At 42.0% G+C, this 25773-nt stretch overlaps 2 protein-coding genes across 4 annotated transcripts; both read right to left on the bottom strand.

The window, feature by feature from the left end:
- Positions 1–6074: 6074 nt before the first annotated feature.
- mrpl28 (mitochondrial ribosomal protein L28) lies at positions 6075–11483 on the bottom strand. 3 transcript variants are annotated; one of them, XM_030067802.1, is made up of 6 exons: positions 11462–11483; positions 9155–9468; positions 8460–8612; positions 8193–8327; positions 7576–7662; positions 6075–6539 (listed from the first exon to the last, which is right to left on the bottom strand). In XM_030067802.1, the coding sequence occupies exons 2-6, from the start codon at positions 9437–9439 to the stop codon at positions 6444–6446; spliced, it is 756 nt and encodes a 251-aa protein (XP_029923662.1). In that variant the 5' UTR covers positions 9440–9468; positions 11462–11483; the 3' UTR covers positions 6075–6443. The 3 variants fall into 3 exon arrangements, with proteins under 3 accessions (XP_029923662.1, XP_029923664.1, XP_029923661.1); XM_030067804.1 differs by lacking the exon at positions 11462–11483 and adding an exon at positions 11222–11242; XM_030067801.1 differs by lacking the exon at positions 11462–11483 and adding an exon at positions 10019–10164.
- Positions 11484–16082: 4599 nt separating this feature from the next.
- LOC115369711 (zinc transporter 10) lies at positions 16083–21505 on the bottom strand. The gene is made up of 4 exons (XM_030066381.1): positions 20794–21505; positions 19250–19606; positions 16683–16954; positions 16083–16274 (listed from the first exon to the last, which is right to left on the bottom strand). Exons 1-4 carry the CDS (start codon positions 21503–21505, stop codon positions 16083–16085), a joined length of 1533 nt encoding a protein of 510 aa, XP_029922241.1.
- Between the last annotated feature and the right edge of the window lie 4268 nt (positions 21506–25773).

Here is a 25773-nt window from a genome sequence, read left to right as displayed (position 1 = left end):
GTCTCATCTGAAACTACGGCGCCTGCTATTCCATTTCTGTTTTTTCTGTTTATATTATTAGTTAAGATTGCGTGGCGTCTTATGAGTCACACAGGCATGTCTATTCTTAGCCAATCCTGGGAAACTCGTTAGACTTCTTCAGAATTTCTTTTTTTTAACCTGTATCATAATTTTCTTTTTTTTTTTCTTTTTTTTAAAGGGTTGTGATAATCAAGTAACTTCCATATGTAACCTTGTCTGCTCTCTGCCTGGTTGACTTGCTGTTGGACGGTGTTGCAGCAGGTGTGAACCTCTCTGACTTTACGTGTCGCTGTTGACCAGCCATCGACATAAACGGCTTAAAGCTGCTGGGAAAGTCCACGCTTGGCTGGTTTCCAAAACCTTTCATCTTGTGCACACACACACATACAGATATTATTTCCTGTAATGAGATCACACCAAACTCTGCTGCTAATACTTGTCTCGACATGTTCAGTTATTACACACGGCTATTTTCTAATAAAAAGACAATAAAAGAAGAGTTGTTAGTGTCATTACAGCATGGCAATACTGGACTGACCTCGAAACTTCCCTAAATATTTGCCTACTTCAGCATGTACTTTGAGTTTTATATGGATAAAAAAATGTACTGGCAGCAAAGCAGAGACAATAGTATCCACAAACTATTGTAGTTTTACCATTTCTGATGCAGAAAAGGCGCTCTCATGATCACAAAGTGCTTGTGAAGAACATGGGTAAGCATACAACTAGGAGAGCAGGTAAAGGTGGGGAAAAGGGGTTTTATTCACCCAAAAAAATGTAAGATCTAAGATTTAAAATGTAAGATGGGTAACAAAATCAGGCTGATGTGACAAAAAAATGATAATGCTATGTAAACTTTAAAATTAACTGCTCTTGAGCCTAAACATAGATCAACCAAACAGAATTTAGAGCAACATAACGGGCGCTCCTCTGACCAAGAGACTCATCTCCAAACTGCAGGATGTACACTCAGCGGCCACTTTATTAGGTCTGCCATAAGGTTTACTGTTATGCTGCCTGTAATGCTCAGGTTTTCTTTTTGTCACAGTAATAGAGGTGTTCATTCAGTTCTATGTTTTGTATTGAGCTCATAGTTAGTGCTGCTGTTGTACTGGACTGCATTTTATTGAGAGGTGTTTCCACTATTCTGTCCCCCTCATGTATAATGAATAGGGAGGACAAAAAATTAGAAACACCTCAATATAATGTAGTCCAGTACAAAACCTCTGCAAACTACAACCTCAGTAATAAACATAGAATTAAGTTTACACATTCTCCACAATGTCAACAAAAACTGAACATTATAAACTTTTTTAAAAGGTAGAATTTATGGCTGAGCTGTGTTAGACTGTACAGGTGGAGCTGATAAAGTGGCCCCTGAGTGTATGTCAATGTCAATGTCAATGTCAGCTTTATTTGTATAGCACATTTAAAACAGCCAGTGGCCTACCAAAGTGCTTTACAGTAAAGAAGCAGAAGCAATAAAAGCAATAGCAAGCAATAATAATAAAAAAAAAGACATGTAACATATAAAAGACATAAAAACAACAACATAAAAACAAAACGAGTATAGACCCAATAAAAATAATTATATTCCGCCAAAAGCTAAAGTGAACAAGTGTGTCTTCAGTTGGGCTTTAAAAGTGGAGAGACTCGTGAATGTAGTCTGTGTTGGCCAGTCCATAGAAAACTGCAGGGGTGTGACGACACTTTTGTTAAGTTTGTGGTTTTGATAGCGCGGCTCCTGAAATCCCCCCTGTGGCTGCAGCAGAATGGCACATCCCAATAACCCAGTCCCCATTTCTTGAAGCTGGTGTGACGCAAGACAGGAAAGCTGTTATCACTTTCCATCAACATCTCTCACTGAATTTAACTTACTCAAACTCATTCTAGAAACATAAAGTGGCTCTATAACAGTGTGTGTCTTGTATTCTGATGCTAAAAAACTGAAAACCACCAACCTTCAGCACGCCGGATGGAGCCGCCACAGGGCCTCTTGTCAGCTTTACCACCTTCATGGACAACCTTCACAACATCACAGGTTCAAGTCAGTCTTCTCTGCATGTTTGTCATTATTATTAATCAGTGGTATGGTTGGGGGTATGCACATGAGACATAATAAAGAGCCATATGATTTCTGAAATAACCTTAGTGCAACCCTAACAGATTTCACTTTACATAACAAAGTGCCAAGCCTAGGCTGTGATCATGAACCTTTCATAGCCTGGTTTAAATATTCAAATATTGTAATGTTAGAGATAAATAACTGTCTGTTGCTCTGGGGAGACTCTGGGGAATAACTGAGCTAGCAGGATGAGTCATGCGTTGTGGAAATAAACAAATGCAGTGATGCTCTCTGATTTACTCAACAGGTCGTACGGTTTAACTGTGTGCCCTCAAGAGAGGAAAATGTTAGGAGTTGTTGCACGGCTCGGATGAGGTCACACTGAAGTTACGTCTCCATTGAGGGAGAGTGTTCACCATACCATCGCCCCTCTCACTGTTATTTAGGTGCTCACAAGATGGCGATGGGAGACGGGTATGGCGGCATAACAGCCTGGACGCTGTGATGCTGTGTGATGTCACCAAGTTAAAGTGACCCAGAGTGCCATTGTTTTTCTGCTGTGGACTAATTCAGCAGACATGTGCTTAACGCATGACGGCATCCCCAGTTTCAGTTCTGCTCCGCCCTTCCAACGAGTGTGGAGGCTTGCAGGGCAATGAACAGAGAGAGGAGGAGTGGCTGAGCGGTCTGATGATGCAGAGGCAGACTAAACACTCCCAAACACCCAGTGACGCCCAACTGCTTTTGATTTTTAACCCCTGAAAAGACACAATCCATTCAGCACCTGAGACACTGGCAGCTCAACTTAACCCTTATAAGGTATTCGGGTCTGTGGGACATGTTTTCACAAACAACAAACATATGTATTGTTTACATTACTTGCAATTGGGATGAAGTAAAAATCTGCTGAGTATTTTTACAAAAAAAGGTTTGATTATGTTAAATTAAAAGCCCCAATTTGCAATGGGTCCACCAGATCCAGCAGGACTCCCTGTGTAACAAAAAAACGAATATCATATAAGGGTTAAGCACCACCATGTGGAGATGAAGCCTTGTGTTATGGCTCTCTATCTCAAACATCTTGATATCCTGTATATTAATTACCCACAAAAATATGGCCAGTTTTAAAATGCAACAAACCAGATATGAGGCGACCTGGAGTAAAAAAGTCAACTTTAGACAGGGATGATGAACAAATGATCTGCCAGTCAGCACAGTAAAAGGCCATCAGATTCATCAGGACGGGAAATCTGGGGAGGCCCGAAACTGAACTGCTGTTGTGCAAAGCTGTTGCACAACAGTTAAGTTGAGAAACATGACCTGAGGCTTTGTGGCCTGATGGTTAATGCTGCTGTGACAAAAATACATCAGCTCAAACAGGGTGACACAACTTGTGAATTCACTGTTTGAACTACTACTGCTCCTACTGATAAAAACACAGACATTTCATATTTTGTATGAAAGGTGCTCAGAGTTCTATGTAATAAAATGAAAAAATAGTGCTTAAAAATATACAAAGAAACAGATCAAAAATAGACAAACTAAATCAAATGCAAATTGAAAAAAAAAAAAGAACAGTAAACTTAGCACTAATATCAATGGATGATTATATGCTGGACAAAGTGAAAACACAAACTGTTAGGAATAATAAATATGTAAGACATAGTCAAATAAAAATAAAAATAAAACGAGATGATGGTAAAAAGTGAAGTTAAATAAGTAAGTAGATTCTCAGTTGTCATTTAAAAACGTTCACTGAGCATTAGGCAGGTTATTCCTTTATTTTTTTAAGAGCTTGCAGAGGATTATAAAACAACAAAAAGGTAAGATAAAACTTTAACTGGGCTACTTTAATTAAATAAGCCCTATTATCTACACACTTACCATGATGTTATACACCCAGTGGCTACTTTATTAGGTACACCTGTACAGTCTAATCCAATCCAATCCAACTGTTCTACCATAAAGTTTCCTTTTCTGATGCCTATAATGCTCAGGTTTTCTTTTTGTCACAGTAATAGTGGTGTTCATTCAGTTCAATGTTTGGCATTGAGCTCATAGTTAGTGCTGCTGTTGGACTTTATTGAGAGGTGTTTCCACTATTCTGTCCCCCTCATGTATAATGAATACGGGGGGACAAAAAATTAGAAACATCTCTCAGTATAATGTAGTTCAGGACAACACCTCTGCAAACTACAACGTAAGTATAAACATAGAATTAAATTTACACATTCTCTAGGAAAACGGAACATTATCAGCTTTCTTATAAGGTAGACTTTATGTCAGAGCTGTTGTATTGAACTGCATTAGACTGAACAGGTGGACTTGATGAAGTGGACACTGAGTGTATAGCGTCTAAGTGTTGACACGTCATTCATAAATGTATAATGAAGTAAAAAATAAATAAACAAATAAATAAACCCCTCATTCAGCTCGGCCGGGTGGAAACTGTCCTTTTGTGGTGTGCTTTGCTGAAAGCCGATGTTTTGTTTACCATGTTTCGTCCCATGCCCGTGTGTGCGTGCGGGTAATTCCGCATCAGTCGGCCGCAGCTCTATATAAGGAAAGGATCGACGTGTTTACAGGTGAAGTGTACCTTCCTCTGTTGCTAGGAGACGACACCCACGGGAGTCCCCGGCAGCCGTCGGGACTCCCCGTCACCCCGCAACAGAGCTGAGCCGCAAGTGACAAGGTTCACAGCCGCCGAAAGAGAAAGTGACACAGAAACTACTTTGTTTGGTGTTTTCGTTGTCACGGCCGTTTTCCCCATTTTTGGCCAGCTCGAGCACCATATATGGCCGTGCGCTGCAGCTGGAGCGCGGGCTGCTGTCTCTGGGGGTCAGGGTCAGGGTTAGGAGTAAACACCATGGGTTTACTGAGAGGGGGCGATGCGACCCGGTGATACACATGTGCAGTGTGTGGTGTCAAACATCACGGCTGACACACTGCAAACACACACACACACACACACACACACACACACACACACACACACACACACACACACGAGCCTCATTCAGCTCTCATGTCCTGACACTCTTTATTATAACACACTCTGTGTTTGCTCTGATCCGCACATGTGATCTATAGATTTCATTATAGTCGGTGCAAAGGTTCAGAGGTGAAAGCTCCATATTCTATAGGCATATTTCATTGATTTATTACTCTTATAGGGTATGCACAAGATTTTTCCCAATATTTTTTGTACTGATTTACTTTATTTCGCTACTTGTGTGGAATAATTATCCTTTAGATATATCCCCTAGTGTTCACAGGTATATTTTGTGTAGACTGCTGTTGTCCCTGTGCAATGTCCGGACAACCTGCTGCTGTCCCTGTGCAATGTCCGGACAACCTGCTGCTGTAGGCTAATAGAAGAATTTTCTAATGTGGGATCAATTTAGTCTATCTATCTATCTATCTATCTATCTATCTATCTATCTATCTATAGGGTTAGGGTTACAAAACATGTACTGCTGAATTTCAGGAACACTTGTCTAAAATGATGCAGGAGACATGCAGATATTTTGTACTTGACGTGATGGTGCAGTCATATTAAACAGTGGCATCTGGGGTTTGAATATTTCCCTCAGAATAAGTGTGATGTCATTTCACTGAAGAGTCATAACCAACAGGTAGAGGATATGTGTGTGTCACTGTTGAACAATATGGGGGAAAAAAACATGTTTTTCTAACTTTGAAGCTGAAGGGGAAATCTGAGTCAAACGACCCCACATTTGTTCAACAACACTCTTCACGGATGGCACCTCATTTCAAGCGATAAGCTCCCCCTGGTGGAGAAACAGATGCATAACTTGGTGCTGGGTGACTGCTCCAACATATTAGAAGGGATTGAAAACACATTTTGTGCTCACATGTGAGAGGCTTAGGCTGTTTCTGCAAACAAGGCAACTATACTCCCACCTAAAATCATGTGAGCTGAATAACAACAGCATAATAACTGTGAAACAGATTAGAACAAAGAGGGTTTAAGAAAAAACAGAGCCTTTTATTTATTAGATGACCTCTGCATCACAGCGGCTGGGGGATATTTACATCGGTGGAGACGATCTCAGACTGAAATGGGGTCTTACAAATCAAAAACTAAAATAAATAAACATGACTCCAACACAACCTTGTCGTTTGTGTCACTTCCACCTTCCGTTGCTCACAAAAGGAAGTGACTCGACACTTTCAGGAAGTTATCCTGTGTGTACATTCAGTACGGAGGAACTCGAGTTTCCAGAGAGAAAGTCAGAGGTGGCGGCTCACAGCAGCGCCTGGAGAAGCCCGACCGTTCGACCGAATTCATTTCAGCCTGAGAGCTGCCTGTGTCCTGCTCCTGTGGCCCGGGGCGTCACTTCTTCTCTATGACTTGCGGCTCAGAGAGCTTCTGGATGGTCAGTTCCTTCGCCAGCTGGTCCACACACGTCTTAAACAAGGGCTCTGGCTCCTGCGGGACAAGAGCCAAACAGAGTCAAAATGACTGCAGAGAGTGATGACACACCACACAGTGATAACTGTCATGTCCTAGACCGCCCCCTGCTGGTGAATGCCTCCCTCGCCTCTTGGACGCACACACACCCATTCTAATTCAGCAGCTGATGTTGGTGTCACACATTTGAATCCAGTATGTACCAAGGTGTGTGTGACAATCCCACGCAGAATTAGAGGAGGCAAGATTTAGTAACACACTGCAAACCAGGCTTACCACGAACAGTCTCCTCTGTTTAATCAAAATTTGGTTGACTAGGTCAGCAAATGTTGTTAAAAAGGAACCCCAACTATGATGACTTGTGGACCTTAATAAACCATGATTGTTCTTTTATACTTGAATATGTTGTTAGAAACAGATAAAATATGGCCATTGCTTTAAAAATCCACATTGTTTAGTACATATTTTTACCTTTACTTATAAAGTCTACATGTCATCATAGTCGGGGTTCCTTTTAACATTATACATTTTAGATTGGCACTTACTACCTCAATGAGACCTGCTGCTTTTTAACACAGGTCTGTGTGAAGTTTACGTGGATTAATCTGGGAGAGGAGACCTTCTTTGGTAGGGGTGCAATCCACAGCATGATTACAGCTTTTCAGCATTAAAAATGTTACATGATTAAATTGTTTTTTAAATAGATTTAATTGGGTCAGTGGTTCTCAGCATGGAGCCCAGGACCTCAGAAGGGACTGTGAAATGACTTGGGAGAAAAGAGAGGATTTCTGAAGACTCAAAAAATATCCATTTCTAACATATAATTATTTAAAATACTATTTTTGATCTCTGAGGTAAATGTCTTTTTCATGACACAGTCAATATTTGCAGGCTCCAGGCTTCCTTTAACAGCCTGAGTTCTGCACTCCAAATTTGCTCCTGCAAACGGTTTCAGGAGCTCCACCTGCGTGACTTTTGGCAGCTGCAACTTGAAACAGTTGAGCAGCACTGAACCAGGCCAGCTTGAGTCCTGGGTGTGTCAGGACTTTGTTACCTTGTGCTCCAGCAGCCTCTGTTTCTCCACAGCCTCCTCCAGATTCAGACCCACCCACTCTGCCTCCTCCTCTGGGACCTCAAACTGCTGCTCGGGACAACAGATACAGCCAGGAAAGAGAGCAGCAAGAAAACAGAAAACATGATTCGACTCCTTCATTTCCTTCACCTGCACATGAGCTGTCATATGTTAGTCATTATATACTAGTGGTGTCATAATTTTGATTGTAAGTCAAACATCACATGAAATGAGTCGACCTTTGAAATCACAAGCTGGTTTGCGATGTTCCCAGTAAATTTTTATTATTATTTTTTTTAATCATCTCCAGCCCATTTTTGCATACCAGGGGAAAACAAAACACAGAGGCACTTCCTGTGATACATTCCAAAATATATGGGAGTTATATCACACTTGGTACCACGCAGTCTATCTTTTTAAAGAGGAATTTGTCAGGACATAAAACCAATAATCTGTTGGATCTTTAAAAATCATGACTTGATACTCTCACAGTGGCATGGCTGTCAGTGCTGAAAGTGAATCGAATGGTGGCACTCCTACGAGGTAGAGGATATTTATCCATGACTGCAGTACCCTGTAATAAAACACAACTTGGTTACCTTGTATTTGCTGTAGACCTTCTCTCTCATGGTCGGGTTGTCGGGGTACAGCTCTGTGTCTTTGCGAGCCAGGCGAAGTAGCATGGCCCGCTTCAGGTCCATCCCCAGTTTGGAGTTCAGGTCTTCCTTTGGGGTCTAACGCAGGTCGGTCATTAGAAACAGCGTCAGCATACGAAAAAACTCAATTACAATTATCATTTTGGGAGGCTGTGTTGTCAAAGTGTGTCTTTAGAAGCCTGTGAGATGTACGTGAAAGCCTCCCCGTACCTTCAGTATGTAGAAGTCGAACCCGAAGGCGGCATCGATGAGGTCCAGAGTCCGGGCCGTGACGGTGATGGTGAACTTGTGCTCGAGGATCTCGCTGTAGAGCTCCCGCTTGAACAGCTGAGGTTTCCACACCTTCTTCAGGCGATTGGACATCTGAGCAAACGGACAGTGTAACAAACGTTAAACCCGGGCAGAAGAGTGAGAAAGATGAGCAGAGCAGCGTAACTTGGTTTGAGGTTTTGTAGTTACATGTTAAATGTTACAGCTTAGAACAATTTGATGGTCAAACAGAAAATCTTAAGACAACCGGGATTTAGTGTTAGCAGAGGATATACATTTGCTTATTGGACTGTAAATAACACAAACTTAATTTCCATCAAGATCACTCTAAACCAGTTTTTGTGGTCCAGTGTTTTTTTTTTTCTTCTTTTCTTTGGTATCATTCCATGTGCAATCGAACTGAAAGTCATGCCACAGCCTGGACACACACATCTGCAGTTAATATGTCAGGACAGGAGCCTTTGAAATTAATGCAACCTACTGACCAACACTGATAAAAAATAATCCTGATAAAACATCATCCATGCCCTCTGGAGTAAATAGTTATAGATTATTAATGCTCAAACACATTTAAGGGAGGTAACTACCAGTGTGGTGTTATCATCAGTGACAGAAATGATCTCCCTGTTGCTCACCTTGTCATCGTTGGCGTATCTGTACCCTGATATCCACCCCTCTCCTCCCCACAGGCCATCCTGCGAGTGTGGAGGGTAGTAGATGGGCACAGGGACGTCCTGCACCCGCTCCTTCTGCCCTGTGACGGGGTTGGCTCTGTACTGGACTCCTAGGGGCCTCCAGTGGACCGGGGTGGGCTCCCTCTGCTCCAGGGACTTGAGGTAGTGTTGAGGGAGACGAGCGTAGATGCCCTTCTTCAGTTTCAGGGCCTCCCAGATTTTGGGGGGGTATTTATGAAGAGGCATGGCGGATTGTTTGTGGAGTTCAAGCCAACCTGGAGGAAAGAGTGAGGAGAGAGTCGAGACAGAACATAGACAGACAAGCAGAAATGTTAAAATCATGCGTTTTTCTGTCTCATTCAAATGCAGCCACCCTCAATGGACTCATTGGACTGATAGTAGAGTTTAACTGGTGTTACTGGGAGGAAAATGCACCAGCTTCACCTATCCTAAAGCTTTTATGCGACAAACTTCCAGCAAAATGTCAGCTCACTGGGTTTGTAGTGAGCTTTGTGGCTGCACTGCAAAACTAAGAGTTCAGAGCAGGAAAAGTAAAAATTAGTACTGTTAATGCGACTGTTGTCTAACGCTGCTTTTAAAGTGGGATTTAGGAAATATCTCCTCAAACTGTGAATCAAATAAAGAGGTACTCCGTGGCAGAGAAAATTCGCAAAATGACTGAATAACAGTTCAAACCACGAAAACCCCGTTAGCAAGTGTGGCTAACAGTGGCTAACAACCAGGCTACAAAACGGCTTTCTTAATAAACTAACGCTTTTGTCATTATAATGTACTTTTAAGAATGCGATTAAAATGTAGTCTTACCAGCTAATTACAATACAAAAGGCTTGGTAAAACACAAGTTTGTTTGTTTTTTTTTCCCCCTCACGTCACCCAACAACCAAGGACATTTTACACATTGCCGGACGGACACATGACAACTTCCGCACTGGTCGAACACGCCTCGCTGAGGAGGAAAATGATTGGATGACAGAGAGGAGGTTCTCGTTGATCATTGGTTTAAAGTGGATGTCTGTCAATACGTAGATCCTCAGCGACCCGACGCCACATTAAAAGTCCAGCATGATGTTTCCCAAACCCAGTACATGTATAAAGTCAAAAATCGCTTTAATACAATCAAATCGCTGTAATACAATGTTGTATGAAGTTTGTATTGTTTGTTTTTAAGGCGCCATCAAATGTGAAACCAAATCAAAGCGCAGAAACTTCACTTCTATTAGAAAAAAGAAAACACACACAATATCATTCAAATATGAATGGCTGAAAGAATTTGAATGACGCTTTTCGCCTTAAAAACATTCACAGATCTACTTTGATTTCATTGTTTCTGTCACCACTGGGGGGGAAAAAAGTTTCTCACAAATTAATTACACTGACATGTAAAAGAGACACAATTATTATTTATGCATCCTCGGTGAAAAATCAAACCGTGAGCCATGAGAAGTTTTTCATTCACTTAGACAGACATTTTTAAAAAACACTAAGTATGATATGATAAAAACAATACTAATGATAAAAAGAAGCTGCAGTTTATGTCTGCTCAAGAGTTTATGTTTATTTATATTTACAGCATATATGGAGCATAGGCGTACCTTTTAAATATGCTTTATCCCTTATATCTGTATTTGTAGGGTTAATGCACATGTTAAGAAATAATACACAAAACAACAACTTTATACATCATGCACATCCTTTTTGTCAGATTTCTAGGGCACATATATATTTTTTTATATCTCCTACTTCTTCTATTTCTTACAATTTAATTCTCTTGAGAACTGAGCGGCTGCAGCTGTCCCCTCGGGATCAATGAAGCATTTCTGATTCTGATTTAGACTTTAATTGTGAAATGCGAGCGGAAGTAGACATGTGAGAGATTTGCCACTGTGTGGCAACTTACACGTCTTTCTTTACGAAGCCACAGCTCCTCCGCATTTCAGAGAGGCTGTGTACAAGTTCACTTAATAAATACCACCATGGGTCGTGCGTGTTTTGTTTACTTTTGTTTACCTGAGCGTGCTTGACGTCGACTTTGAGGTTCTCACGAAAACAAACACATAATAGAGTAATGACAGATATCGGTATATAATTAATGAAACTGTTACTATTTCGCCCGAAAGGTGGAATTGAACCACTCTGCCGCTAAGCAGCTACAGGTTTGAAGCCTGCACCCCGGACCACCGAGGCTCATCCGGGCATTTGAAAACAGTCACGTGAGATCTATATAAAGCTCCTGACTGTCACACACACCTGAGTCACGGTTTCACCTCGAGTTCCCTGTCTATCTCTGCTTACTACACACAGAGCGGAGTACATGAAGCCTCAGAGGGACAGAAGCGTCTCCAAGTGTTTATTTGTCTCTTAAAGCCGAAGAAAAGCGCAGGAGACACACCGCGCTCACATTATGCACACAGGCTCGTCCCCTATTGGCTGTCTGAGCACGAAGATGGGCGAGGCTTCCCGACGTCATCACAGGTCAGAGGTCAGAGCCAATTACACCACAGCACGAGTTGAAGGTAATACTTTTACTCATCTTACTGTGACTCAGTGGCTTTTGTGTACTTGTACTGTTTTGAGTGTTTTATACAATCTAGTCTTATATAAAAAGAACTTGCTTTCACTCTGAGGACATTTTAAATGACTTTACATTGTGTTGTTAACATTTTTTTTTTTTTACTGTAGTAGGCTACTTCTACTTAAGTGAAATATCAGTGAAGTAACAATACCTTTACTTGAATAACAGTGTCGAGTACTCCTTTTGTCATTTTTTACCTCTGCTTCATTAGCTCCGTTTTAAATCACATCCATCACAGAGAGCAGTCCGGCGGCTCTTTATAAGACTGGGGCATCGTGAAATGGGAAATTTCTTTTTTTTGAATTTTTTTTTTACATTTCCCATTAAAAGAATCTACTTTAAATTTTGTACTTGCATATTCTTAGTACTGCATGGAAAAGATCACATTTAACAGCTATTGTTTTGAAAAAAGTAACTTGCTTTTACTCTGAGGACATTTTAAATGACTTACATTATGCTGCTTAAATTATTTTTTAAAGTACTTAAGTGAAATATTGTGAAGTGAAGTAACAATACCGTTACTTGATGATTACTTAATTTACCAAATGCCTTCAAGTGAAACAGTGTACCTCATACATTTGAAGTGTGTTATCAATTGTTTTGGTAAGTACTAGAGTTTTGTTTTCCCCCCACAAGAATCACCCTGCTCATTAGGAGAAAGTGGGTGCACCTGTGATGTCCACTCCCAGCTGAAGGTCTTTGATTAATCAGCAGGGCTGGGAGGTTATATAAGGAGCAGTTGCTGCTCAGTTCAGTTTTGGTTCAGTTGGCTCTCTTGGTATTTTGAAAAAATAAACCAGGCTTTTGTGTGGGGGGGGTTTGTGTTTTGCCTCCGGGTCCACTGACTTCCACTCTTTTCTTTTACTGGGTTGTATTTTTTAGTTCTGCTATCATTTTGATAGATTTAGTGGGTGGCAGGAAGGAGAAATAATCCCCTGCCACCTTTTTGAACCCAAGACCCAGTTTGTTTGTTTGTTTGTTTGTTTATTTTTGTTACATGCAGTTTGTGTTAGTTTTCCCCATTAGCAACCTTTATTTCTCAAGTTTGTGTTCTACGTGGGGGGGAAATGTAACAGCTCACACAATGAAAAGTGACAGATGTGGGGTTATAGTATTTTATTCCAACACATCATGGTGAACATGGAAGTTCCAGGCAAACAAAAAAAAAAAAAAAAAAGGGAAACTGAAAGCGAACCTACTCGATGACAAATATCCATGGCAGTGAAAATGCCTCCACCCTCTACTTGTCATGCATTAAACAAATTCCTTGTCAGCTTGATTTGATTTGATGATTTGACATGTGTTGGACATGTTCTTTGGTGTGGCAGCCTGTTAACACAATAAAAATAACAATGTTTTAATCTCAAAAAAACAAGAAAGAAAAGAAAACATAGTTAGTGTCTCACGAAAACTGATTCCTTCACCATCTTATTGAAAAATTGGTCCCCCCTTGTTTCGGCCAGTTCAGCTGGTCCAGCATGACATTAGTGAGTCTTTACTGACTGAACACCAGGGGCTCCTCCTGTGTGACGCTGGGATGGACTGAGTGTTCATTAATTCATTAATTTTGTCACGGTGTTGTTCTTTGGTTCAAGCTGCAGGTCAGAGGAAGGTGTTTTCAATGACCAACATCTGAGGCTCTTCCTCAGCGTCTCCAGCTGGTGGCGCCAGCGGCTCCCTGCCCTCCTCTGTTGGCGGGGAGCAGCACATTTTGTCAGCACAGTCTTTCCCACAGGCCAGGCTGCAGGCCGGCAGAGGAAGCAGGGAGGCCGCGTCTCTGCGGATGATGGACAGGCCGCTGTCGCCATGGTCACTGCTGCTGCCGGACGTGGAGGGAAGAAACTCTGTCTGCACGGTGCAGCAGCTCACCCCCACACTCTGAAACACTTTGGTGACTCCGGACGTTAGGTCACCACACCTGGACAAACAAATTGACTTTGCATTAATAACAAAAGGAGAAGCAATACATTCCTTTTAGCTTTCTTCTCGCACTGCACAATTGAGACTGATAAAATACCCCATAGAAAGTATACACAAGTGCAATTATATAAAGACTTTCTCTAAAAAAAAAAAAGTCTTTCATCTGAAAAAGAGGCAGCTATTAGGCTACAAGTAAACCAAATTTTGTGTTTTAAATGGCAGGTAACTTAGCTTACCTTAACTGACAAAATCTTCTTTACCAAGTGGATTCTCCAGATTTAAAGCTTTAAGGCTGTACTAGGCAATACTATTTTTAAGCACACCTCATCAGCTTAAATTATAAAGTGGCACTGCAGCAGAGAGCAGGGTTCCAGCCCCCTAAATGAGACTGTGCATTTTAAACCTGCTCATCCAAATAAAAGTTCAGGAAGAGATGGATCCAAACTGTAGAACAAAATAACAAAAACAGTTTCCTAAACAGTGTGTAGCCCCTCTGTCCACAGAAAGCTGGACCACCATAAGTACTCCTTTGATGTACTTTGGTATAAAGTATCACAGGCTAGTAAATATGAACATGCTGTGGGTAGTTTACTGGTGTGGATTACATGATTTCTGGGTGCTGGGAGTTAGCTCTAGTCTCTCATATATGTGCCGCTCCCTACTCAGCTGCCCTCTCTGACCTTTTTTGTTATATTTTCCAGGTAACACTCCCATCCCTGCCAGGCGTCTCTACCGTTTCCAGCTGCTGTAGCCTTTAGGCCTCTATCAAATTTCCTAGTGTAAGGTGTAAACATTAAACTTGTGGCAATGATTATTATAAAGTCTTCTGTCACGCCTGACATGATAACCTGGGTGATTATAAACATGCGCTTTTCACAACCAATTCCGCTCATTATTCAAAAATCATGAACTTTAACGTAACCCCAAGTTCCTATTTGACACAGTGGCTTAACTAAACTGGAATCACGCCGCTCAGTTTAGCTCTTTTATAGCAAATGTTTTTGTTGATTTTTGTTGATTTTTCCATGCAAAGAAAAGACTCACTCTGTGGGGATATTCAAAATAGCCTCCTGAATCAGCTCGCTCACATGTTTTACATTGCTGCTCCAGAGGTTATTCAGGATGTGCATCATTTAACCCAATTTGATCCCTTCAGACATGTTTTGTAAATCAGTGCACTGTTAAACCAGCCGCTTGCCTGCTTGACCCCCTACATGTTAAACTTTACATAGAGCTTTTCTTTTTGGTTCTCGGCCCAACAATGCTCAGTCTTGTAAATTTGTCACTTAAATCTGGCACTTAACTTCAACCCTGAAGCCTTACATAATTATAGGCTGACCTCCGGTTTCTCTCAAAAATATTTAAAAAAAATTGTAGCTCAGTTTCTCAACCACAACTATCTGAAGCATTTCAGTCAGGCTTCAGGCGTTTGCTTTCTACTGAAACTGCGTTACTACAGTGACAAATGACCTTTTACGAGACGTGCAACCCGCTGCGACGTCTGTACTTATCCTATTTGATCTGAGTGCAGCATTTGTTTGACACGGCCGATCACACCATACTGTTAAAGTGCCTGGCAGATCTAATTGGTATTCTTGGCCTGGCGCTCTCTTGGTTAGAATCTTATCTCTCAGAGAGAAAGCAGCATGCTCCATAGACACCTCTGTGCATCACATGTTGAGGGAAATTACTTTAATTTGTCATGGAATAACAAGGGAAAAGGACATGGACCTGGACATGAAACTGCTTTTTAGTCAAGTGTCCAATGACTTTTGAGCCTCTGAAAATGGAGTGACGATGTATAGAACCGGCTGTAATTACTAAAAGGTTAATGCCATATTTTTGTTCAGCCCCTTAAATAAAAGCTGAAAGGCTGCACTTCAATCCTGTTTTGATTACTCCATTTCAAATCCACTGTGGTGGTGTACAAGGGCAAGATTTTAGATATAGTGTTGCTGTCCAAATACTTATGGACCTAACTGTATAACATTAGTCTCCACTGTTATGCTGTTGATACTTGGATCTTCATCCTCATTGAGCACAGTGACCGCTCTGCATTGGCTAAACCTGACACGTCTGTCTGTGTTTGATGTAAACCTGTGGGCATGTAAAGCCCCGTGACACAGTAAACAGTGATAATGGGCTTTAAATAAAACTGAATTTGAACTTGTTTAATAGAGTTACCTCTTGCTGCCAGCTGGAACACAGTTGCGATAGTTGTCTTGTGTAGCTTTATATTGAATTATAAGCAACTAAAATGAACTTAAGGTGAGGCGTTTTATTTCCCATGAGCATATGTATAGAATTTCAGAAGTTAACATTTAAATTTATCGTAACATAACACTAACTCTAAGCATTGAATTAAAGTTTGCCGCTTCACCTGTGAGTCTGAAACTCGGCATGACAGTGCACATGCACAGAGGCCACCATGCACGTCTCTGTCAGCTGCCAGATGTGGAGGTCGTGCAGAGACTGGACTCCCGGCACACTGACAATCCTCTGCCCAAGGTCCGACACACAGATTTGAGGAGGGGTGGCCTGGAGCAGCAGCAGTCCATACTTGTACACCTGACGATGAGATGCATTGGTTAAAAAAGCATCACCAGTCATTTGCCATTCACATTTGCGAGGTTGCCTGTGATTCTGAGGATCGAGGGAGTTAAAGGATCACTCAGCGATTTTAGAGTGCAAAAATATGCAAAATTTAAAAAGCGATATATTTCCTTACATATGTTTTAAATAATGTACATCTCTTATGAGACAAAGTTGCATAGGCTTAGGACGATCTATTTTAATCTATCCATTAGTAATTTGCACCTGATCATCTGAGCGCGATCAGCCTTTCATAACTGGTGAGGGCGGCACTGAGATTCAGTTGCTTTGTTCTGTTTGCTGTGTAAATCAATGCTGATAAGAAAATTGGTCAAATGCCTACATTTTTATCCACCGAGTCAGGTGCTATCCACAGCAGCTCACCTGTGGCAGAGCTGTGGCCAGCAGTGCGATCACGGCCAGCAGGGACAGGCCAGGATCCAGGTAGATAAGGAAGCTGCAGAGCTGCGAGCTGTGCAGGCACTCTGGACCCACCAGCAGCATCACCAGCCCGCTGATAAGAGCCAGGATGGAGCTGACGAGAGCCTGGGCGACAGAGACGAAGGACGAGAGACAGTCGGACCACCAGGCCCTCGGCCATGAGCTCTTCATGTTGTGAGTATAGACTGAAGATGTTTGAGGTGGATTTTGGTTGTCTGAGAGGGAAAAAAAACAATGACAGTGAAACAGTAAACAGTGAAAACCGAAAATATGACATCCTCGTCCTGACTGACATGGTTTGGGGATGTTGGCTATTATCAAACAATAGTAAAAATGGTTAAGCCAAAGATGGTCTCATACACATGGCATGTTTTTATATGATGAGCCTATGATCATACTTGCCAACTGTGACATTGAGTGTGTGTGTGTGTGTGTGTGTGTGTGTTTTGAGTTTAAATGTTTTTTGCAATTTCATTTATTGCAGCTGTAAACAAGATGCTGTCTTGCCTGTGCCCTTGTCAGAAACAAAATGTATTACTCCTAATGTGAGACTCTCATGGACTCCCAGCCAAAACAGAAGCAGTTTAATCTGCCTGATTGTTTTCACTGAAGATGGAAGTAACTGGAAGTGAGAAATGCCATTAAAATCAAAAATGCAGACGGAGTTTTAGCTGTAATGTATTTGGTTGACTGTTCAGAAACAGCTGATCAGAATATGGGAGGAAGAAATGAGACGATGGCAGAACTCTCCTGGGAAAATCAGAGGTTTGAGAAGTTTTTGGTCCGCTTACAGTTGTGTTCAAAATAATAGCAGTTCAACATCACTAACCACATCAATCACTGTTTTTGGTAGAAATTATATTCCTACATGGCAAATAATTTACTAGTAGGTGCAGTAGAGTAATAGAAAACCAACAGATCCAACAGTCATGACTTGCATGCTGCTGATTCTGTGTAATTGAATCATTAACTGAAAGGGGTGTGTTCAAAATAATAGCAGTGTGGAGTTCAATTAGTGAGGTCATTCATTCTGTGAAAAAACAGGTGTCAAACAGGTGGCCCTTATTCAAGGACGAAGGTAGCAAATGTTGTACATGCTGGTTATAGTGCATTTCTCTCTGAAAATCTGAGTAGAATGGGTCGTTCCAGATATTGTTCAGAAGAACAGCTTACTTTGATTAAAAAGTTGATTGGAGAGGGGAAAACATATAAAGAAGTGCAGAAAATGATAGGCTACTCAGCTAAAATGATCTCAGATGCTTTAAAATGGCAACCAAAACCAGAAAGACGTGGAAGAAAACGGAAAACTACCATTCAAATAGATTGAAGAATAGCCCAAATGGCAAAGACTCAGCCAATGATCAGCTCCAGGGAGAACAAAGAAGGTCTAAAGTTACCTGTGAGTACTCTAACAATTAGAAGAGGCCTATGTGAAGCCAAGCTATGGGCAAGAAGCCCCCGCAAAGTCCCATTGTTGCAAAAACGATGTGCTGAAGAGGTTACAATTTGCCAAAGAACACATTGACTGGCCTCAAGTGAAATGGCGCAAAATTTTGGGGACTGATGAAAGCAAGATTGTTCTTTTTGGGGCTAGGGGCTGCAGACAGTTTGTCAGACGACCCCCAGACACTGAATTCAAGCCACAGTACACTGTGAAGACAGTGAAGCATGGTGGCACCAGCATCATGATACGGGGATGTTTCTCATACTATGGTGTCGGGCCTATTTATCGCTTACCAGGGATCATGGATCAGTTTGAATACATCAAAATACTTGAAGAGGTCATGTTGCCTTAAGCTGAAGAGGAAATGCCCTTGAAATGGGTGTTTCAACAAGACAACGACCCCAAACATACCAATAAGCGAGGAGCATCTTGGTTCCAGACCAACAAGATTAACATTATGTGACCAGCCCAATCCCTGGACCTTAATCCAGTAGAAAATTTGTGCGGTGACATCAAAAATGCTGTTTCTGAGGCAAAACCAAGAAATGCAGAGGAATTGTGGGATGTAGTGCAATCGTCTTGGGCTGGAATACCTGTTCACAGGTGCCAGAAGCTGGTCGACTCCATGCAACACAGATGTGAAGCATTTCCCAGAAACCATGTTTATACGACTAAATATTAGTTCAGTGATTCACGGGAAAGCTAAATCTTCAAGCATTTTTCAGTTTATACAGTAAATGTTTGAGTTTGTAAAGAAAAATGCAGACACTGCTATTTTTTTGAACAGCCTAATATTCCATTTTCTTTACTTTCTGTAGAGTAATAACATATTTGATACATTTTTCTTCATGTTTTGATTTGGAATAGAATGTGGAGTGTTCCCAATGCATTTGTGTGTATGGAAATAAAAGCTATTATAAGGATTATGGACTTAACTCACTTTTTTAAACACACTGCTATTATGTTTTTTGTTTTTTGTTTTGTAAGGGGCACAGGGTGAAAAAAGACAACAATCAAGCCCAACATCAGTCCAAGGCGGCGTGCAGACAGGGCGATGCTCCCTTACCGAAATGTCCCACGCAGGTGCTGGATTTGGACGTCTCTGTGAGCTCGTCATGTGGATAAGCTTCACACTTGCAGACTTTCTCACGCTCCTGTCTGTCTGAGCCGGGCCTGGCTGAATCCACACAGTCCGTCACTGCTTGGTGACAGGGCCCACCGCCCAGTGGGCCCCCTGGTGGTGGATTCTGGGTTTGTGATGGGGAGTTGCTGTGTGGGACACTGGAGGTTCCCGGGTTACAGAGGACAAGCGCTCCATTGTAGAGCGACCCGTCCATAGCAGATGGGACTTGGCTGACATCATCCACGGCACGCCCCTGCACTGCATGATGTTTGGCTTCCTCCTCTGCCCTGACTGTGGGAGCTGAAAAGAGGAATGAAAAACAAACATGGGAGCCGTTTGATGCAACTTACAGCTGAATATACACTTACCACATACTTCAAAGTGAAATGCCCATGTGCTAGAATCCATCAGAGCGATACCACTGTATCCTTTCTGTAGAAAAAGATACTATTACATAATGCAAACAAAAGACTGTGACTGCACTCCGTGTTCCTTTCACACTTACAATTTAAAATCACAATTCAAAGGCATCTTGGTTCTGTAATTTCATGCATCTCTGGTTGGAGCAGGATATGTTCAAAATTTCAAAACACTTTGTGTATCATCTAGAGCTGCCACAAATCCTTTTCACGGATTCTTCAGAATAAAACCTGCCACTATGATCCAACACTGGAGCCTCAGGGAGAGGAGACGGGGATTTAAGGGTTCAATCCTCTAAAGGGCAAGATTTTAGATGACAGGAGGGACAGACTAGGAGGCTCTTCAAAATGGTATTATGGGCTTGAATTTTTATCTACACCTGCTGGTACACGGTGAACTGGCCGCTGAAGATGAGCCATTTTGCAGGAGGTAGAGGTAATGGCTGGATATTGTTATAGAAACATGAGCACATAAAAATTTTGTGATGCAATTTATTGTTTTATGTTATGATATGGAAAATTAACTAACAAGCTTAAAATGTTTTATTTCATTGTGGCTTTAAGGAACAGTTCAACCAAAATACATGAAAATATAATTTCCTGCTCACACTCTCTTCATGCAGATAGTTTCTGTGTGATTTGGTGAAGTTTCCAGTCTGTCACGATCTTCCCTTTCTCCCAGCACCTCAACACGGCGAGGCTGGAAAAAATTACATGTGTAAAGCATGTTCATGTGAACAGCCACAGCTCTTTCAAAAAGCAATAATATGGATATGCAGTATAATCCATAGCCCGTGGGGATGAAATGCTTCGTTAGGAACTATTTCCTGCTGAAGAATACCGGCAAATTATATATGTCTGCCACCGGAGTACAGATTAGGGGTGGATGGATACAGTTTGTTGTGTTGTATTATATAGTTTGTTGTATTAGGTTGCCAGGAGACAGAGAAGGTTGCGACAGACTGGAAACTTCACCAAATCATAAAGAAACTATCTTGATGGATCTCATCTTTTTTGTATGTTGGGTGAACTGCTCCTTTAAGTAGGTAGACGTACGATCAGCACTACCTTTCCTGCTCGCTCCACGAGACTCCGCCTCCCAGGCTGCTCCTGCCCTGAGGTTCAGCAGCTGACCCCAGCTCAGACCGAGGACCAGCAGCTTGTGGAGCACACTGACGGCCCCTACCACCGTGGCCATAAGGGGGCGCTGCGTTGGCTGGGGCTGCATGACGCTGTTGAGGATCTTTATGCAGTAAGAGACACACAAAGAGGCCAGGAGGAGAGCTGAGATCATGGCCTCCACAGTCTCAGCCCTCATATGCATGTAAGAAAAACCACACGAGGAAGCCGGAGGAGACTGGAGGGTTTTTGGGGCGACGCTGGAGGAGACTGGGGGGAAAAGTTGATTTGACTTAGCTTGTGAGACTGATGCATGGACAGGAGAGGGATCCAGAGCGGGAGGGGGAGCAGATGAGGTGGAAGAGGTGACTTCTGGGTCACAGGTGGCTGACCGGACGCCAGGTTCGGGTTTGATCGATGAGTCTGTGGAGGCGGAGGTGCCAGGTGGGGATGGACTGGGGTTGACAGAGAGGAGCTGGGATTCATCCGACGCTCCTTTGGCGCTTTCATTTTGCAAAAGGGGGACAGCCATGTGCATGAGGATGAAGAGCGTGTGGAATCCATCCACCATGATGATGAGGGACCTGCAGAGGTGGCTGATGACCAGCTCACACACCAGCAGCAGGGCGGTCAGCACCAGCATGCACCTGTGTAGCACCATCATACCTGCAGCTGGAGGAACACACACACACACACACACACACACACACACACACAGTGAAAAATACTGATTCCAACACTGCACAGCACACACTGGACAACTCAGTGGACTTGAACTACACTTGGTGCAAAATTCCCACTTCACTCATATGTAATCAGTGGCCACACAAGGAGCTGAAATACCAACTTTGAATTCTGATTCTGATGTTTACATATAAATAATAATAATAATTAAAAAAGTTAACTTCACATATTGCAAGACTGACCTTGCATTTTGCAAATGCATTAATGCAGACTTTAAAAAAGCCATGGTTAAATTAGGGACTACATGTCGGGACTTGAAGTACAGTGAAACCCGCGTAACAAAACTTTGCAAAGCGGCGTCTGGCGCTCGACATGCACAGCAAATGATCGGCTACCGCGACGCAAGCGTCCTCGGTACAAGTTTGCACATTACCCCAGAGAAGAGAGCGATCCCGGCCAAGAACCAAAGTCAACCTGCTTTCTGGAAAAGTGTGTGTGCGCCGAGTCCATGTACTGTCACTCAGTGAGCTCCCCACCATCTCTCTCTCTCTCTCTCTCTCTCTCTCTCTCTCTCTCTCTCTCTCTCTCTTTCTCTTTCTCTGTAATCGCAGTCATGTGAGGGGGGATTCGTATCGTCCTCACTTTAACCCTGTTTGCGTTCCCAGTTCATTACTCAGGGAGGGGGACAAGAAACCCCTCCGCAGCCCACCCACCCTTTACTGCATCTGTCAGCCCATGCCGATCAAGTGAGGCTAACTCGGACTAATTACATCCCATTGCGTTGTGTAATTATATAACCACATCTCATCTGCTGCTTAGGCCTATTACTTTTCAAAGCATAACAAACATATACAGCTGCCCTGTAGATTAGGTATATCATAGATCACACCACAGGTTATCACAGGATTATGTCTATATTTAACTCAGATGATTCAGATGAGCGTTTTCAAAGACACTTCAACAAAACAGCTCTAAAATGATTCTGCGATACATTCTGAACATTATAAAAAATGCCCCCAAACTACGAATACCCCAACTTTGGGCACCCCTGGTCAAAATTTCTATTACTGTGATTAACTAAGCGAGTAAGAGATGATCTGACTCCCAAAAGGCATAAAGTCAAAGCTTAATATTTTAAGCAAGATTACCTTTTTATTTCCACCTTTTACAGTTTCAAAGTAAGAAAAAAGGAAAAGGGCCCGAGGCACGCGTTTGGGCACCCTGCACGTTCAGTGCTTAGTAACACTACCTTTGGCAAGAACCACAGCTTGTAAACGGTTTTTGTAGCCGGCTAAGAGTCTTTCAGTTCTGGTTTGGGGGATTTTCACCCATTCCTCCTTGCAAAGGCTTCTAGTTCTGTGAGATTCTTGGGCCGTCTTGCCTGCACTGCTCTTTTGAGGTTTTTCCACAGGTTTTCGATGATGTTTAGGACGGGGGACTGTGAGGGCCGGGGCAAAACCTTCAGCTTGTGTCTCTTGAGGGAGTTCATTGTGGATTTTGTGTGTTTAAGATCATGATCCTGTTATAGAAGCCATCCTCTTTCCATCCTCAGCTTTTTTTTTTTTTTACAGACAGTGTGATGTTTGCTCCATGAAACTCTGCTTCCTTTTTTCTCCAAACATACCGTCGCTCATTGTGGCCAGAAAGTTCTATTTTAACTTCATCAGTCCACAGGATTTGTTTCCAAAATGCATCAAGGCTCGTTCAGATGTTCTTGTGCAAACCTCTGATGCTGAATTTTGTGGTGAGGATGCAGGAAAGGTTTGCGCCTGCTGATTCTTCCATGAAGGTCCTGTTGGTGCAGGTGGCGCTGCACAGGAGAACAGTGCACCATCACTCCACAGTCTGCTAAATCTTCCTGAAAGTCTTTTTCAGTGACACTAAGGTTTTGATTTGTCTTTCTTTGCAATCCTACAAGCAGTACAGAAAGTTTTCTTGGTCTTGCACACCTCAACGTGACCTCCCCCTTTCCTGTTAACTTTTAATTTTTTCTTAATTACATTTCAAACTGAGGAAACGGCCTGAAACCTGAAAACACTTTGCTATCCTCTTATAGCTGTCTCTTATAGCTGTCTGCGGCTTTGTGGGCATCAATTATTTTAATTTTCAGAGTGCTGGGCTGCTGCTTAGAGGAGCCCATGTCGGCTGATTGTCGGGACAAGGTTTGAGGAGTCAAGGTATTTATAAAGCTTTGAAATTTGCATCACATGGCCTTTCCTAACAATTGCTATGAACAAGCCACAGTCCTAACAAGCAAATTAAGATCTGAGACCTTGGTAAAATTTGTCCGAGAGCTCAAATCTCTTGGGGTGCCCAAACTTCTGCATGGCGCTCCTTACCTGTTTTTCCACTCTAAAAATGTACAAAACAAAACGAATACACTGATCTACCTTAAAATGTTGAAAAAAGTTTAATTTTTAACTTTATGCCTTTTGGAGATAAGTTTCTCTTTTACTCACTTAACTATTAACAGTAACATAATTTTTGACTACCACAGACACATTTGAAACCTCTATAGAAATATTAGTATTTATTATTAGATGATAAATTCACATAAAGTGTAATAAGATAATTATAAACTAAGTGTTAAGTATGACAGGCACAAGAAGTCCCTAATGTAAAATCATTTAAACTATTAAAGTGTTTTTTGTGTATTTACATAAAATGTTAGAGCCTGCTCACCTGTATTCTGGCTGTCATTCTGTAAAGTTTGAATAATCTGGTTTTTCTTCATCTATGTGTAGCTAACAGCTGAAAAACAGAAATGTTCCACAACATAGACAAATAATCTGTGTAGATATGTGACCTGTAGTTTGGTTAAAAAAAAAAAAAAAAAAAAAAAACAAACATATCTGGAGAGAGAAAAAGCTATGACCATGTTATATCTCCTTAAGAACTTTACATTTAAACCCCCAGAAAAGTCCAGCTCATAAACGTGTATTGGACGAATATATTGATGAAGGTGTCTTGAATCTTGATAGTGCACGGTGTGTGTGTGAGAGCCCAGCTGACGCCTCTGACAGAGAATCTGGACAGGTGCAGGTGAGGAAGGAGCAGGCACTTCAGTCCAGCTTGGATGCATCACAGAAATCCTGGTATCTTGTTAGCTGATTATTTGACCACTTCTAGTTTTATTGTTTTGATGTTCACTCAAAAAATTAGAAGTATAAACATTAACACCTCTGGGGTCCAAAGGTTTGGCAACACTGGTGTTAACCCACGCAATGGCTCTTTCGGTCTTTGCAGAAGCGACATATTTGGCATCACACGTTGCAGGCCTGGTCTGGTGTCAGCAGGCCATGCTTCACTCTGACTGTCTGCCCTCCAGTCCTCATGGTCCTTTGAATCCTATGAATGATGCCAGCACGCAGGAGTTTGGTGCAGTCCAGTGGACTGCAAACCAACAGGCCAGATAGGGGCTGACACCGTGGATAAGTCCCTACTGTTACCCTGGCCTGCCAGCACATTCCTGAGGCGAGGCCGGGCCCAAGGAAAGGCCCGAGCGAGGAAGCATTCGATCACTCGCCACCGTCCTCAAACAGCTGAAGAGGCTGCATCATCGCCTTGAGGTGACAAGCGTTGCATTCCACTTTATCTTGCAGTTTGGAAAACCATTCAGCATTAACAAGCATGAAATCTTGAAGTATCACTTCTATTCTATCTGGCTGGACTAAAGGACTCCCTCACCCTGAACCTGCTGCATTGAGTGTCTTTCTAATTTCAGTACGGTCTCATCACAGTCAGTCTGATTTCCCCCTTAAATTTTCCCTTATGTAGCTTCAAAGTTAGATTTTCCCCCCATATCAAACAACAACAGCACACTAGTGCCTGCATGCACTAGTGCAATACTTCAATGAAGCTACATCTGACTTATATCGAGTGAAATATTCAAAACTTAATATGCCATTATTTTAAATAGAAATAGAAAATATCCAGATGTCTTGTGCGTCATTTTATACAGATTTCCCTGTAATGCGGCAGGAGATATTTGGTATCTTTGGAAACCTTAGGAGGTCCTCCAGAATTTAAAGCAAAGCTCTATGGATTTGAACCACAGAAACGTCCTATTTCTGTGGTTTTAATAACAAAGCCACCGATTGGACCTTCTTCTTGTAAACATCAGGTCATCAGAGCCAAGATAAGACTTGAGTTGAATCATACTGAAACTGCCTGACTAAAAAGGGGAATAATTAACCTGAATAGATGTGAATGTGCACAAAAGTGAACATATTTCCACTAACACTA

Source organism: Myripristis murdjan, chromosome 13, assembly GCF_902150065.1.
Source record: "Myripristis murdjan chromosome 13, fMyrMur1.1, whole genome shotgun sequence".
Taxonomy (NCBI): domain Eukaryota; kingdom Metazoa; phylum Chordata; class Actinopteri; order Holocentriformes; family Holocentridae; genus Myripristis; species Myripristis murdjan.
The sequence above is the reverse complement of the archived record's forward strand: the minus strand, read 5'-3'. Positions and strand labels throughout refer to the sequence as shown.

What these genes read in the sequence shown, in the direction of transcription:
- mrpl28 (XM_030067802.1), bottom strand. Translation starts at nt 9,439, where the DNA reads ATGCCTCTTCATAAATACCCCCCCAAAATCTGGGAGGCCCTGAAACTG. An exon ending in GATACGCCAACGATGACAAG is followed by an intron (nt 8,613 to 9,154) that starts GTGAGCAACAGG and finishes CCGTTTGCTCAG; the next exon opens with ATGTCCAATCGCCTGAAGAA. An exon ending in AGAGGCTGCTGGAGCACAAG is followed by an intron (nt 6,540 to 7,575) that starts GTAACAAAGTCC and finishes CTTGTCCCGCAG; the next exon opens with GAGCCAGAGCCCTTGTTTAA.
- LOC115369711 (XM_030066381.1), bottom strand. Translation starts at nt 21,505, where the DNA reads ATGGTGCTACACAGGTGCATGCTGGTGCTGACCGCCCTGCTGCTGGTG. An exon ending in CACCTGCGTGGGACATTTCG is followed by an intron (nt 16,955 to 19,249) that starts GTAAGGGAGCAT and finishes TTTCCCTCTCAG; the next exon opens with ACAACCAAAATCCACCTCAA. An exon ending in TGGCCACAGCTCTGCCACAG is followed by an intron (nt 16,275 to 16,682) that starts GTGAGCTGCTGT and finishes TCTCATCGTCAG; the next exon opens with GTGTACAAGTATGGACTGCT.